General features: G+C 39.4%; 1 protein-coding gene and 1 long non-coding RNA gene across 2 annotated transcripts in view; one reads left to right on the top strand and one right to left on the bottom strand.

The window, feature by feature from the left end:
- RAI14 (retinoic acid induced 14) overlaps window positions 1–16856 on the bottom strand; it is a 144094-nt gene that overhangs the window by 15040 nt on the left and 112198 nt on the right. The window contains 8 exon segments of the mRNA XM_079145741.1: window positions 739–780; window positions 782–826; window positions 2244–2272; window positions 2534–2712; window positions 3328–3434; window positions 5830–5900; window positions 6702–6759; window positions 10408–10472. Coding sequence (XP_079001867.1) covers window positions 739–780; window positions 782–826; window positions 2244–2272; window positions 2534–2712; window positions 3328–3434; window positions 5830–5900; window positions 6702–6759; window positions 10408–10472 — 596 coding nt within the window.
- On the top strand, window positions 739–16415 carry LOC306664722. The gene is made up of 2 exons (XR_013764786.1): window positions 739–1135; window positions 14792–16415. It is a non-coding gene; the product is annotated as an uncharacterized lncRNA (long non-coding RNA).

Consider the following 16856-nt stretch of genomic DNA (forward strand, 5'->3'; position numbering starts at 1 on the left):
CCAACCTGTTTTATTTGCCATTTCACAGATTTCTGAGCTTCCTTCTCTATGAAGTAGTTTTTATAAGCTCAGAACTAAATACTACTTTTAATATTAACCAAGGGTAAATGTAATTAGAAAGACACATTTTAGCAATGTTTGTTTTCATGTAACTGCCTCACTAGCTACTCATTCCCTTATCCCTAACTCTTACTAGATGTTAATATGAGGAACTAAAAATAGACTGAGCTTATTGTTACAATCATAAGATCTTTTTTTTTTTTTTTTTGCTACCAGGGATTGAACCCAGGAGCGCTTAACCACTGAACCACATTCCAGCCCTTTTTTGACTTTTTTATTTTGAGAGACAGAGTCTTGCTAAGTCACTTAGGGCCTTGCTAAGTTGCTATGGCTGGCTTTGAACTCACCATCCTCCGGCCTTAGGCTCTTAAGCTACTGGGATTACAGGCGTGCACCACCGTGCCTGGCCTGTCATAAGATTTTGAGAAATTCCCTTGAGCTTTTTAAAAAAGATACTATTCAATCCTCCAGTTTTTAAACAAATAAAAGTCAACATTATTTTCATAGTAATAATCAAAATCCTTCTTACCACAATTTGTAATCTACAAACTTTAAGAAAATTTTAAATGCGTACTAAGGGTCAGGTCTAAAATACCACTTTTTGACCTAAATGCAAAATGACAAAATTATGACTTTGTTGTTTTGTGCTTATTGTTTTTGGTTTGCTTTGGTTTTTACCTGAGTAGGACTGATAGGAGGTGGTGGAGCTTTGCGTTTTTTTTGGAGTTCCACTTCTTTCTGAGCTTAGTTTAGAGACTTGATCATGCTGAAAGTTATCACAGTCCAAAGAATGGAGGTGGGTTAGTTAGGTTAGTAAAGTCTGAGCAAGTAGCTTCATCAAACAAATGAGAAAAACCTCTACAGTTCATGCGTGTCTTAATTCATCAAGACCTGAAATCTTCTGCCAACATAAAAATATAGTAATGTGCATGCTCTAAGTTTTCTTCTAGCCGTTCATGCTTTTATAGCAAGAAGATTAAAAACAGACAAAACCAGATGAAGATGGTGTGGAGAACTGCCGAAGTAGAGGATGAGGAGTTGTCTACCATAATCAGAACCCAGAACACTTTCACAGGTACTCTCCATCTTAATGCATGGCACTGGGATGTCCCCCATCTCAGCATGACTTCCATCCTCCCCACCATTTTTTTTTTTTTAAGAATGTAAACATGAGGGAAAGGGGGAACCTCATCTCTGAAAGTTATTGGTAAGGAATACAGTTAGCACATAATAAATTCAGCATTATTTGTTGTCTGTAATATCTACAAGAACCTTGATATATAAGTAAATAGAATAGCCAAACTTAAGTTGATAGTGAGACATGCTTTTTGGAAAAACTCCAAAATAATAGGGCAAACTTCTCAATTTCTATTCCATGTAATACTAGGTGAAATTTCTGAGGAGGAAAAAAATTAAAATAAAAGGAAAAGCTAAATGTCTTATTTTCTTTAAGTATTTAACATTTTTGTAATGATAGGTCAGTATTTCATGTGATAATACAAGTATTTAACTCTAGGTAACAGGAGGTGAATTTTTAGGAAAAAAACAATTAAAAGGAGAAGTTAAACTTCTTATTTTCATTAAATATCTAGCATTTTTGTGACTATAGGTCTGTAGTCCACATGATATTATAAGTAGTTAAAATATTGTTATTCAGTCTCTGTTTAAACCACATCAAACATTTTCACACCATTAGGGAGTATTAGTACATTTCAGAAAAAGATAAATATATAGGTAGCAAGTTTAAAGTTACATGCTTTTGAAATAAGGTAAATCATTAAGAAAACATTTACCGTCTCATAACAATGAATCATTTATTCCAAAGTCATTGCAGTCCTTAAGTATTTTCAACAAAGTCATCACTTACCTTTACTTTTTTTTTTGATACTGGGGTTGAACCCAGTATCAAACACTTTATCACTGAGCTATATCCCTGGCCCATTTTATTTTTTATTTTGAGAAAGGGTCTTGCTTAGTTGCTTAGGGCCTCACTAATTTTCTGAGGCTGACCTCGAACTTGCGATCCTCCTACCTCAGCCTCCCGAGTTTCTGGGATTACAGGTGGGTGCCACCACACCAGGCGGTCATCATCACTTTTCTAGTGAACCACAGAGTTTATTATAAACATTTTCAAACACCCACAAACATAAATGAAAAACACCCCTACCCCAAAAGATAAATACCTGCTTTGGTTTTGTTGGAGTCTTTAAGTCTAAAGAAGAAAAAGTGAAAAGAAATTACTATAAGAACCATAGTGACTCATATTTCATATTTGCTTTGGGTGGGAACACACACACACACACACACACACACACACACACACACACCATACACAACATTTAACACTTCATTTTTCTTCAAGCCTATGTTTAAAAGAATAATAAAATATATCGTATTGCACAAATTCCTTTATCCTTTGGGGAAAATGGAGTGCATAAATTTAAAACAACATTGACTATTTTCTTTCACATACCAGCATCCTGAGAGATTTTCGATAATAGAAGGCTTTGAATTCCTGCATTTTCTGAGAGTTTGGAATAATGTAAGGCATTGTGTCCAAGAGAATCTACAAGGTTTAGGTCTGCACCCTTTTTAATTAAGGCTTCCACGATGGTAGAGCTGCCAATTTCACAAGCCAGCATGAGAGCAGTTCTAAAGAAAAAGGAAACACAAAATTAGCCCTAAACAAAGGTAAAAACTCTTTCCTCAGAAATTATTTGTCCTGAAAACAGGGAAAAGAACCTTTCTACACTTACTCTTCTGGGAAATTCAAAATGAAATGCCATCAAGATGATATTAGGTGGTATTTTTTTTTTAAACTGCAAATTAAATCTAAATGTTAATCCATATTTAGTCAAACAACATAGACACAATCTTCTATACTGTCTGATATAAAATGATAGTATTTAATGAGTGCCATCTTACCCTTGTACCTCAAGTATTTTAAAGAAACTGTACATCGTGAAGACTTTTCAAAATTAACTAATATGTTTACTTATTTTTCATGAAAAGTCACAGGAAATGGCTTAATCACTTTAATAATTTAATGGTTTTATCACAGATCCAGTCAGCAATGATGGTTAGAGAGTCTGGGAAACATTATTTTTAAGTAGAAACAGATTCTTGATTATCAAAAAGGTAAAAAATTTAAAAAGAAAAAAGTTAAAACACATTATAACAAACCATCCAAAATACAGCTATGATATTCTGAAAGACCCAGAACGTGGTATCACTTAAGTCACTGATTTTTGCCTATTTATGCAGTACCTTCCATTTTTGTCCCTGGAATTAACATCTGCTCCATGATCCAGGAGAAAGCGACAGACCTCACTGTGACCATTTTGTACTGCAAGAAGCAGTGGTATATTCCCATCCTAGGAGACAAACTCTGATTTAGATTTTAACTTTAACACCAAATGCCAGAATCATGAAGACCCTTGTTCTTTCCCCATGTCCCCCCCAACTTGTGCTGCTGGTATAATATTTGATTCATTGTGATACTGTGGGCCCTTCAGGGCAACCATGACATCCTGGCCAACTCTTCTTGTGGAATTTCTCTGTTAACATTTCCCTGGAAGCCTTAGCCTCTTGGGTCCCTTGCCTGTTCCCTCATCTGTCACTCAGTCTGAGTGATCACAGGAGAAAGCAATGAACTCAAGGTGTGTTCAGGCTTACGGCAAGTGTATCATGTGTACTGAAGGATCAGTCTGGAGAAATGAAGGACTTGTCTCCAGATGGTCAAAAGAACTTCCTGCTCTAGGCAGCTTCTTCCCAGTGAACTACCTATTTGCTGCCATCCCAATTCTCCCAGAAGGCATGCCCATTCATAATTTTAGTGTCAAAACAACAAAGTAAAGACTCTATTTATCTGTTACCAACACAAGACAAGATAAAAGATGGATAAAAAGAATTAACTTGTCATGACAATTAGCAGTCCTTTTGGAAAAAAGAAAATTAGATCCCCAACTTGTATATAAACTATGTCAGATGGATTAAGAATGAAAACATTGCAATATAAAACAAAAGAGAAAAATAAAAGGATAGATAAGTGTTTCTGTAATTCAGGTTGAGGAGGGCCTCATGAAAATGACACAAACTGGAAAGAAAATCTATTATTCTGTCTTTTGGGGGAAGAACATATCCTATAAGCAAGTCACCAGTAATTTTTAAGTTAAAAGCATTCACATAGGAAAATAGAAAAGACTAACCACAATATTCCTAACTATTTTAAAATGGGGATTTATAAAGTACAATTGCTATTTAACAGTTAAATCTCTTTTTTGTTTGTTTGTTTTTTTCCTCTTTCTTCTATCCTGGGGATTGACCTCAGAGGCGTTCTACCACTGAGCTGAGCTACATCCCAGCCCTTTTTACTTTATTTTGAGACAGGATCTAAGTTGCACAGGTTGGCCTTGAACTTGTGATCTTCCTAAAACTCTCAAACAGCTAAGATTACAGGGGTATGCAACTACACCTGGCAGCATTAAGTCTTATCGTGCAATTTCAGATAGATTTCCAGATATTAAGGTTTAGATATGAGGTGTCCCCAAAAAGCTCATGTGTGAGACAATGCAGGAGACAATGCAGGAAAGTTTAGATCTGGAATGATTGGGTTATGAGAGCATTAACCTAATCAGTTCATTAAACCCTGATAAGGATTAACTGGGTGATAACTGTAAGCAGGCAAGGCAAGGCTAGAGGAGGTGGGTCACTGGGGGCATGCCTCTGGGGTTTATATTTTGTCCTTGTCAAGCGGCACTCTCTGTCTGCTCCCTGATTGTCATGTCCAGAGCTGCCTTCCTCTGCCACACCTTTCTGTCATGATGTTCTGCCTCACCTCAAGCTATCTATGGGCAAGGATCTCTGAAAGTGAGTCCCCAAATCAACTTTTCCTCCTCTAACTGTTCTTCTTGGGTCTTTGGATCATAGCAGTAAAACAGCTGACTAAAATACTAGGTATCATCTCTGTGAAGTTCTAATGCTTTCTGGTCATGAAGTAATAGTGTTTCAGATTTTGGACATTTTTGGATTTTGGAGTATTTACCTATATATAATGAGATATCTTGGAAATGAATCCAAGTTTAAATACAAAGTTCATTTATGTTTCATGTAGATCTTACAAACATAGTCTGAAAGTAATTCATCCAACATTATTAATAATTATGTACATGAAACAAAGTTTTATAGTGTGGAACTTGCCACTTGTGGCATCAGTTTGGTGCTCAAAAGGTCAGAATCTGCAGTGTGTAGGATTTTGGATTAGGGAAGCTCAATCCATACTAAGGGTAGATACAATGAAATTTAACTCTGTACTCATATGTGAAGGCATATAAATTTATTCTGAAAATAACCCTGTGAGGTGATAATAGGCTAGAAATATTTCTGTCTTCAAAGTTGGAGAATTCTAACCAAAAGGTATCTAAGGTGGTACATGGGGGTGCAGAAAGAAAATACCAGAATTTCTATTTAGACTTATTTCTTACTTTTACAAATCAAGAAAGTAAGTTTTTTTTCATATTTAGGTTGAAGGCAGAACGTGTATATATGTAGAAACAAACATACGTATGAAAGAAGTGCATGCTGCAAAATGTCTTAATAATTTAGGGACCAATGGAGGAATAATCTAGAAAGCCAGTTTTTCAGAAGACTTAAGCTGAAAAACAATAGAAGTTTTAAGAAACTTGGGTCTCTAAAGTCTCAGTGATTCTCAGAGGCATCCCACAGTGTAACCACTGTCCATTTCACATCTAGTGACGACCTGGTACTCACCAAATCCTTGAGGCTTACAGGACTCTTGTGTTCACTGAGGACCTGCACAGCTGGTAGGCAGCCTTGTGCCGCTGAGGGAAGGAAAACACAAAGCTACTCACATAATCAAGGGCATCAACACTTCTAAGAAGTCTGTGTCTGATTCAGTCGCACACATTCACTCAAGCCGCACTCAAGAGAAATGGTGTTAGGAAGGTAAGTAAGAGGTATTTGAAAATTACTGCTTCATTTTAGAGTTATCTGGACCTAAAACCAGTGACTTCCAAATGCCTTCAGCAAACATTTGTTTTATCTTTTCATAGGACTTAGCTTTTCCACAAATAGCAATAAAAGAATTTTTACATCTAATTGCCTGAGAGCTCAGTGTCAATATTTGTCACTTTCAGCTGCATGACAAATGGTAAAACAAAATGTTGATAAATAAAATTGATTACCAAATAAGAAAAAATCTGTATCACAGATTACCTGAATCCACAAGCACTTCTGATTATCTCTTTAAAAAGAGATTTAAATTATATATATAAATCAGTTGCATATACATACATATGCAGTAATTAAATAATTGGTGCCTTGGATTAAACTGAGGGCCTTGTACACAAGCTCTACTACTGAGGAGCTACATCCTCAGTTCTCGTTAAAATAAGTTAACCATGATGACCTCTTCTGGTTGTATGGCAGACAACTGATGAATTCTAGGTGTACTCCTTGGTAAAGCTCAACATGTTTTTCAAACTGATTAAAATGAGAATGTGTAGGATTGATGACAGAAAACAATCCCAGAAATAGTATGGTAAGGTTGGTCACCTGAATGACGACAATGGCAAGTTAGTGTTTCTTATGGCAGAAGAAGACAAAGAAGAGAACAAAATTACCTGCATAATGTAAAGCTGTTTTCCCAGAGCTGTCAATACCTTCGGCTGGACATTTAGACTATAAGACAAAAATTAGTAAAAACACATATTAGAATATCCTGCACAAATTCTATTCAGTTCATTCATTTCCTGTAAGCACTGATGTCTTATTAGGAAGGGTATAAACATAATAAGCCCCAACTGCTGTGCTCCCACTGTCTTTTATTGGGATGGAGACTCACTGAGTAATCATGACAGAGGAAGCCAGTCGCCCTTGGCTGCTTCGCCTGCCCTTTCCTCCCTGACTTCATCACTTGGCCACCACTGGACCACCCCTGCCAGCTAACAAACTTGCGCTAGCATCTCTCACCTTGATCCTACCTTTGTCTCCGCTTGCTAACCTACTTCTCTTTCCCCTTCATAAAACCAGCTCTCTCTCTTAAGAGTTGTCACCATGCAGTCTTCCTTGCTTCCCATGCACTCCTGAGTCCGCTGCAGCTGGGTGTCAGCCCTCGAGACTCCATGGAGATGGTCCCAGTGGAGGTCACCAGCACCTTTCAGTTTCCAACCACAGTAGCACTCTTGTCCTCTGGCCAGCCTCTCAGTGGCAGTTCACTCCCTCCTCTGCAAGCATTCCTCCTCTCAGCAGCTCAATTCCCTGCCTGGAACACCTGTTTTCCTCCACTGCTCTGGCCATTACTCTTCCTCTAGCCAGACTCTTACCTTCTTCATTGTTCTTTCTCTAAGCTTTCTTCCTTAGTGATCTCATCCCCAACTGCAGTTTGAAATACTGTCAAGAAGTCAAGGCTAGGGACTCCTGATGTTGGTGTTACCAATAACAAAAACATAAGTATTGTGTGAGTAATAGCTGTCACATGCCAGGCTGTGTTCAAAGAATTGCTTTAAGTCTCCTAACAACCCTGGATAGACACTACTATTACCATTTTTAGGTAAAGAAATTGAGGCACAAAGAAGTTAATAATTTATCAGATCACAGTGAACAGCAGAGCTGGATTCCATCCTGTCAGAAGGTGCATTCTTATTCAGATGTCACCTGAGCACCAGGCTTGAGAACCCACTGCACCTACTTCACCATTGTCTTACAAGCACCTCAAAGGCAACACTTCCCCCCTTCCAAGCCCAACCTGGTCCTCCCCATCCTTCACCATGCCTGAATCACACCATCCTCCATCTAGACAACAAGCAAGAAACCATGGAGTCATCTTTGATTTCTTTTTCTCCTCCTTCCACATCTAATGAATTCTCAGGTCCTGTCAATTCTTTCCAGAAACCATACCTCTGATCTACCCTCTTGTCTTTCTTGTTACTACCACCCTAGTCAAGACAGCACTTTCTCACATGGACAGCTAAGATAATCTCCTTGTGGGATTCTCCAGTTGCTTTTTCTCCTCTAAACAACTTCTTGACACATAGGAATAATCTTTTAAAATATGAATGTTACTGTCTTTCACAGTGCCACAGTGTATTTAGGATTAATTGCAGTCTACCTGTCACAACACACAAGGCCCTGAACTCTGTGCCACATTTCCTCTTCACTTTCCTTGCCCCTGGCTCATGCACTGGCTTTCTTTCCTCCCTGATGAGCATCTTTCCTGCCTCAGGACTTTTACACTTGCTATTCTTTTAGGAATGCATTCCCCTTGACACTTTGCATAGTAGGGATCTCAGCTTAAATATCACCTCCTCCATGCAGCTGCCCTGAACTGCCACTTCTCAGTACCCTGTTAGCTTCCTTCTTAGTGCTTTGCAATTTGTAATGTGTGTTGGTGTTTATGTGTACAGGACTGTGAGCTCCATTAGGGTAGTGACTCCTCTGTGAGTTTATAATAAATGCTTATATTTAGTGTCTGGTAACCTCTTGGTATATGAAAGGGTAGGAGGACTGGCCAGCACTCCGGGGAAAGGGGGAGAGTTCATGTGTATCTGTAGACTCTCCAAGGCTCTGTTTGTGCTCCTTGCCTTGAGAAGACAGAACTTTAAAATGGTGTTTACTGGAGAGGGGAAATATGTCTAGCACACAGACAATTACAGTGAATGCTGAAGATCCAGAAAGGCTGCTAAATGGAGAAGGTGGGAGGTGAGTGGAACAGGAGACCATGGGGTCACAATGCAGAAAGCCTGGTTGTCCAAGAGGTGAAGAGCAGACTAGACGGGACCAGGACCCAAGGAAAATGACCTAACAGGAAGACTGTCTTTGAATAACTGCCCAGAAAGAACAACACTGGTGAGACAATTTGCAAGCTGGACAAGGGAAGACCAAACTACCTTAGAGTGAAAAGCCTGCCCTTTAGTGGTAAGAAGAATGGAGATCAGGTTACAATTACCAAGCTCTGGCCTAATTTTAGAACAGCACAAGGAACTGCTTAAGGGCTTCAAAGATTCCAGAGAAAAACCAACCCATTTGCATAACCAGATATAAAATTACCTTAGAGGCTAGAATATCTGGTCCTAGCCCACAAGAACTTGCAGCTTGTCAGGTCAAATCTTCCTTAAAATCAGAGTCAGATGCAAGGTCTGGATAGCCAAGGTAGGATGGGAATGGAAATTTAACACACACACACACACACACACACACACACACACACACACACCCCACAGGTCAGAAGGTATAGATGCAGAACACCTGGGCAAGTGAATGATCTTCATTTATCTAGAATGTGTGGTCCTGGAGGAGATGGGTAAGAAAAGTTCTACATTCACTGTCTTCAAGGGGAAGCCTCATAATGCAGTACCACTGACACTGATCTATTTTTCTTGAGTTTTGCTTCAAAGACCTGTTAAGGTTGAACATTCCTGAAATTGGCAGTAGCAAGCAGCATGTAATGCAAGACAGGAAGCTACGTGATCAACAGAGCAGACAAGTCGAAGGATGTGACCACAGCTCTGCAATAGAGTTTCAAAGACAAATTAAAGCAAGATGCTGGGTCCCAAACAGTGCTTGTGGGGGCTGAGACAACAGCTTGACAGAACAGACAGTACTCCAAACATGTATTTTATTGGTCTCTGCTGTTCCTGAAAACAGCCAGCTTGCATTTTGACTAGCAACAGCTGGATGTAACTGTGTGGACTGCTATGGGGGTTCATTGAATATGCATCTTTACAGATTTATGGATGTCATCACCTTAAGGCATCATTATAAACTTCCTGGCAAGGTTATCAAACCAGGGAGTTGGCTTATAATTCTAAAGAAGAATAAAACCAAACACTGAAACAGGAACCAAGAACTAAAAGCTCATTAAGTTATACACAAGGAAATAATGGTTGAAATTTCGCTTCTCAAGAAGACTTGCACTTGACTAATGGTTTATAGAGGAGAATACCAGGACACCAGAGATCCGGTATGGCAAGGATTTCCAGCAGTTTGTAAAAACTGACTACAGAGAGGTCACAAATCCTTCAGAAAAGTGGAAAAAAGAACTGACTAAAATTGGGGGAGGAGCCTATTCCTAGGAAGACACTCCAAATTTTGATAAGGATCCTCCACTCTGCCAGGGGGGTTGCTTGGAAACAATCTTCTCCCTGACCTTCATTTCAGTAAGGAGGTTACGTAGGAACACAGGTTCTGAGATCATATTAAAAATGTGTGTGTGTGTGTGTGTGTGTGTGTGTGTGTGTGTGTGTGTGTGTAGGGAAGGTATTCCTTTCTTCACAGTAAGGTCACCTTTTAGAAATGACACATGATTTCAGGTTGCTGCTGCCTCTTTACCTGAAGGAGCTTCTTGACGCACTCATGGTGTCCGTTCTTGGCTGCCAGGTGTAAAGCACTGTGTCCTGAAGGGATTAAAAAGCAAAAATTGGGGAGAAAGGCTCCACTTTTTTACATCTCTTTCTCATCTCTGTGCTGAAGTCAACTATGAGGAAATAAATTGTTCTCCAACAAAGGCAGAATTGTTTCTCTGGAGATTAAAGCCTCACATTCTTTAATGCTACAAACGTGGGAGGAAATCAGAGCATCCGCCCACCGGGTAACATTCACAGACTCCAACTGCTGTTCTCTTAGGGTACGATTAAGCTCCAGGCTAGAAGCTTGTGGTAGACTCATGACATGAGGTTTCGAAGTTCTGCTTTCAGCTGTCAATGTGTATGCCAAATGTCCCGTGTCCACAACAGTCACACCAGGCAAGGACCACCCTGGCCTAGAAACCCCAAAACACACAGCCCACAGGGCAACAGAGAACATACTAGAGGCCCACAAACACAATCTCTACTCACCCCTCATTTCCCTCTCCTTCAAACATACTCCAGTCCTTATTGGCCATTACCAGAGATTTCAGATTGTCAAAGTTCTCACATGGAGGAAGGGGAAGAGTAGTAAAACAACAGACCACTAAAGCAGCATTTCTTTAAGTTCCCTTATGACTCCAACATGAAACTTAAGTGTTTCGATGGTTAGATGACTTCAGAGATGGCCTGATGACTTCAGGAAAGCCCAGTGCTCTCTCCAATCCTCCCCCTCCACTGCCAAATGGGCTTGTAGAACTTTATGGGAGAGGGGCTTAGGGGCAGCAGAAGGGTCAGAAGGTCCCCACACCAGGGACTTTGCAGTTGCTCTATTTTTAACCTGAATTCTCTTCCTTAGAACAGGCAGGGAGCTTGCTTTCTCACCTCCACTGGATGCCACTGAAATGCCGCCTCTTAAAAGAGGCTTTCTTTTTTTTGGAAGGAGGGCGGGGAGGTACCAGGGATTGAACTCCGGGGCACTCAACCACTGAGCCCCAGCCCCAGCCCTATTTTGTATTTAATTTAGAGACAGGGTCTCACTGAGTTGCTCAGCGCCTCACTTTTGAGGCTGGTTTTGAACTCATGATTCTCCTGCCTCAGCTTCCTGAGCTGCTGGGATGACAGGAGTGCACCACTGCACCCAGCTGAAGGAGGCCTTTCTTGGCATAGCCATTACACACTCCATTTCCTCCCTGATGCTTTTTATCCTCACTACCTGCTTTACTTCTCTATTCTTCATAGTACCTTACACCTTTTATCATTCCTTTCACACCTCTCTGACACACACACACACACACACAATTACACACATATAGTTAATTGCCCTCCTCCAACTAGAATATAAACTTGGTCAGAACAGGGACTTTTCTGTCTCATAACCTGTGGTATCTGTACCGCCTACAACACTGCTCGTGCACAGTAGGCTTTCAATATATTCTTGTCAATTTGAATTAGAGGATAGGTTAATTTCCAATGTCTACAATGAGGGTCTGGAGACAACTGATGGTCAGCCCAATATACCTAGGAAGCTCTTACAGTTTGCATTTCCAAAACTATTTGACCAAGATATTTCCACTGCAACACCTGTTAACAACCCACACTTATGCTTAAAGCATGATTTCCCAACCTCAGTCCCATTGGTATTTAAGCTGGATAATTGCTGTGGATAGCTGTCCTGTAAATTGTAGGAAGTTAAGTCACATCCCTGGCCTATTTCTACCAGATGTCTAGTAGTGACAACTGAAAATGTCTCCAGACATTGCCAAATACCCCTTGATGGCAAAATCATCCCCAGCTGAAAACAAATGGTTTAGAGGACAATTTCTTTTTTATGGTGACCCAGTTCCAAAATACTATATCCCTTTTGGACTGATCTTCATTTTGTAAAACTAATCAGAATTTACTAATTAGAGCATCAGATGGCTAGGAAACACCATATTTAAGATCAGAGGGTCACAGGATCATGGTGAACTGCACAAAAGTCTATAAGGTCCAAAGAACAGAACCCTTCTATTTGTGAAGTAGAGGTACTGAGAGATTTTGAGGGTATGTGTGAGGGGTGTTATTTAGTTGGGGTGGAATACCAAGAGACAGAAGCGCCTCCACAGAAGGGTGATGATGAACAAGGCTAAGAAATAAGGGAAAGGAAGTCCTCGAAAGTAGAAAGATGAAGATCTTCTCTTCCTCTCCCCCTTGCACACCACCCCCCCTGCAAAATGAATGAAGCATAATAGCATGACTTTAGTTACATTATGCATTAAATAGGCTTTAGTGGGTCGCTTGGACTCCCCAACCATCATTTATACACTGTTTCTAAGGACAAGCACATTCTGAATTTTAAACAAATGCCTTACAAATCAACTTTTGGAACATGTCCTGATTGTAAGTTGAAGACTTGTTTATGTAGTACATGGGAAGCATTTAGCTTTTGTCCATGCTCTGAAAAAAAGCTGTTCTACAAAAACAGCACCCATTTCAAAAAGGCATAAGTTCTCCAAAGACAATGTGGTAGGGACATTTGAACAATACATCATAAAAGAAAAAAAATCAGACTTTCATTTCACTTCCAGTGTTCTGATCACACCTGGATACCAACACTGTGTTTCTAGAGAAGCAAAAATTCTTATATTCCTGGCATTGTGACATGTTTTTCCATGTCACAGCATTAAAGCATTTTTCAAGGGTGGAGGATGTAGCTCAGTGGTACAATGGTATAGCACTTGCCTAGCATGCTCAAGTCCCTGAGTTCAATCCCAGGTACCACTGGGAAAAAAAATATATTTTTCAATTAAATTAATCCAAAACTCAAATGAAAAATCATTCCCTGGACACTGAAGTGAAAATATCTCTCTTTGCTAACATTAAAAACAAAATTCCTTTCCAATGCAAAATTTTCAGGAAAGAATATATTCTATTAGTTATAGAATCTCATTATAAGGGGAAAAGGCATAAGGGTGGCTCCCAGACAGCTATGGATCTGTCTGGAATGTCAGAAAGCAATTTCCCTATGGACAAACAACAAGGGCAACCCTAATTCAGATGCATCACAGAAGAACTTTGCCTGCAAGCAAAAAGACCAGTGCCATATAAATGAAGACTACTGGACTATTACAGGAAGTCTAAGATTCCCATTATTGAAAGAGGCTCTAAGTAGGAAGGCTCAGCTGCCCTGCTATGGAACACCTTCCTTTAACCTACTTCAAACAGTGAATATTTATTCTGTGCTGGAGAAAACAGGCAAGAGTTAATTAATGTAACAGAAGAATAATTGAGGGTACTAAGACCACACTTCTAAAGACTGAGGAAGTCTTGTAGTACTCAGATATGGCTAACTTATACCAAGAAGTCCAAGTTTGAGATAGGATAGTTTCTGCTCATAATATAGAACTATCTAGATATAATATTAATAAAATGATACATAACTATATAGGCAAGATTTTAAATAATTTGTTAAAAACCAGAGTTTCAGTGCAATCTGAGCAGCTTGGGAGACTGAGGCAGGAGGATCATGAGTTCAAAGCCAGCCTCAGCAAAAAGTGAGGCACTAAGCAACTCAGAGAGAACCTGTCTCTAAATAAAATACAAGAAATAGGGCTGGAGATGTGGCTCAGGGATCGAGTGCCCCTGAGTTCAATCCTCAGTACCCAAAAACCAAAAACCAAAGAAAGCCCAAAACCCCCAGAGTTTCAGAATGCAGAAAATATTTAAACAATATATTTAAACAATAAAAGTAGAAGAGGAGTATTTAGTTCTTTTTTTTTTTTTTTTCTTTTCTTTTCTTTTTTCTTTTTGGTGCTGGGGATTAAACTCAGTACCTGTGCATGCTAGGCAAGCACTCCACCTTCAAGACACAGCCCTAATTCTTATTAATAATTTTAAATTAATGACATTATTCTTAGAAATCTTCATCTTTAAATCAAATTTTCCTCATGGAAGGACAAGTCCATTCACACTGTTATATTCTCAGGAGAGAAGATAAATTGTAAAAGACTTATTCATAATATTCATTCTTACTATTAGAGTTATAAAATGATCCCTGTCTCTCCCCTTATGTTTAAAGCAAACAGATTTGCAGTGCTTTACAAAGAATCAAAAGATATTTTTGCATGTTTTTGTCATCTGGAATATATTCATGGCTAGGTTATGCTCAGCCATGTGCACAGGTGGTCCTTATGACTTCCCTGTATATATGAATTAATAGCAAGTCAAGTACTATGAATCATACCAAACTTTTTGATTTTCCTTTATTTCAAACTAAAATATGAACTTTGTTTATTTGGTATAACATGCAGCTACACTTCAGAATGACTCATGGTCTAAATACGGTCCCTGAGTTTTAAGATGAAATTACCTTTTGTGTCTTCATACAGTGAGTGCCAAAACTGAGTGAGGCTACACGGCATAATGGAACAGAAGGCAACCCAGAAATCATAAAAGCTAAACCAGCAACTGGAGATGCAAGAGAAGAGGAAGGGCTCACAAGTTCTCCCCTCTCTACAGACCTCAATTACATTTTCAAACCTCAGTTTCTCACTCTCCTAGGTTTCTTTTACAACAAAAGTAGTTCCAACAGGAAAGTCAAGTGTGCAAAGGGATTAGAGACAATTTAAGATATGTGAGTGATAGAAACTGCAAATCATCTGTCAATCTGTTTCCACCTCCTTTTGTAGCACACCTTTGATTTTTAACTAGAAAAATTGCAGCCCAGAATTTCCCTGCTTCCCATACAGCCAGGTATGCCACAGTCCATGTTGTGTCCAATGAGATCAGAGTAGAAATAGGTGTAGGCAATGTGAGGACTGTGCCTGCCTTACTGTGAGGCTGCTGGGCTGCAGACCCCAGGGAACTATCCTGGATCACTGGGACCACAGAAAGACCCTGCTTGCTACAGCAGCAAGGAATCTGGATCCTCATTGTGTGAAGTAGAGCTGCCACACCAATCTGGGACTTTCAATTGAGAGACATAACATGCTGATAAGCCACTCTTATCTTGGGTTCTGTCGCATGTCAAATGCATATGCTTATTAATGGAGTCTCAAAGTTAAAGCCTCAGAGACATATTGATAATAAACAGATGACTCTTTGGTCTTCTTCAATCTTCTGGCAATTATATCTATTTAATTCTATTTCCTGCTCCAGGAAGCGAAGTGCAGGCATCCGAAAAATAAAACAAAACAAGAAACTTTGGCATCAGTTTTGCTGTTTGCCCAGAACTGTTCTTTAAAAAAAAATAGATAGAATTCCCAATTCTTACATCTGTGAAGAACAAGAAGAAACAAACAAGAAAGGGTGTAAGAAAATAACATGGATCCAGTTCAGAGATGGTCCAGGAACTGACCCCTCCACCTGACTGCTCTGCACTGTTGGGCAAACAAGCAATTAAGCAACAGGGAAACCACCCTCCCAACAAAATCACAAAGGAGGGTCTTGTGTAAGTCTTTGGGCTTTTCCTTTCTGATATTTAAAATGAAAACACTTGGCATGATGATTGTCAAACCTTCTCTTTCCGTTTCTCCTAAGATCTGAAACTTCTCAATAGCTCAAAGAGTAAAAGTAAAAAAAAAAAAAAAAAGGATCTGTGATCTGGTTGAAGTAGCAATAATCATGAAAATTTAGCAGCCAAATGCACTTGTATGTGCCTGGCACCGCTAAGATGCCCATATTGACCATCTCACTGAAGTCTCCAAAGGAACCTAATATGCTTATTGATGCTGTGCCATAATTACCCACAATCTTATCTTCTGATGGTGCTTTGCTCATAAGATTGGTTGCAAAATACCCATAAAACTTCCCAAAGTTCCAAGCATTCCATGTAGAAAATAAAATAAATAAATAAAGATACTAGAAGGTCTTTGCTTCTAATTCTTTAAGTCTAGTCAGTAGCTTTAAATGTAGAAAACTGTACCAATTTTATCATCCTTAGACTTTGTGGACAAAAATGACAAAATGAGCCAGTATAATATATTTGGAAAGGTTCTCCTGGTCCCTCCCCACCCCCCCCCCCAAAAAAAAAAAAACCCTACAGGGCAGTATGATTAATGGTAACAGGTTTTTGCACCAGTTCTAACTAGGTTTTGAGATTGAAGATGCCTGCATCCCAGTAATAATGTGGCAATATATAATGCTGGTTTACTGAAAAGACCTTCCCTGTCAATGCTGAGCCATTTAATTTATCCTCTAACTGTAAAAAATAATTTGGACTGGTGATGACCACTAAGGCACAGTGTGACTAATGTCCTTGTCCTTCCCTTATATTCAGATATGTGTCTTTAGTGAGAGACAGGGAGCAGCCAGGACAGCCAACAGCAAGGACACAACAAGCGTAGGCAGTAAAAGCCATCACAATTTACCTTGTTTGCTGTGGTGGGAAAAGTTGGAGCAGTGTTGCCCTGGTTAACACAATAGCTCTCCACTCTCACATACTCTTATCCATGT

Source organism: Sciurus vulgaris, assembly GCF_902686455.1.
Source record: "Sciurus vulgaris genome assembly, chromosome: 6".
Classification (NCBI taxonomy): Eukaryota; Metazoa; Chordata; class Mammalia; order Rodentia; family Sciuridae; genus Sciurus; species Sciurus vulgaris.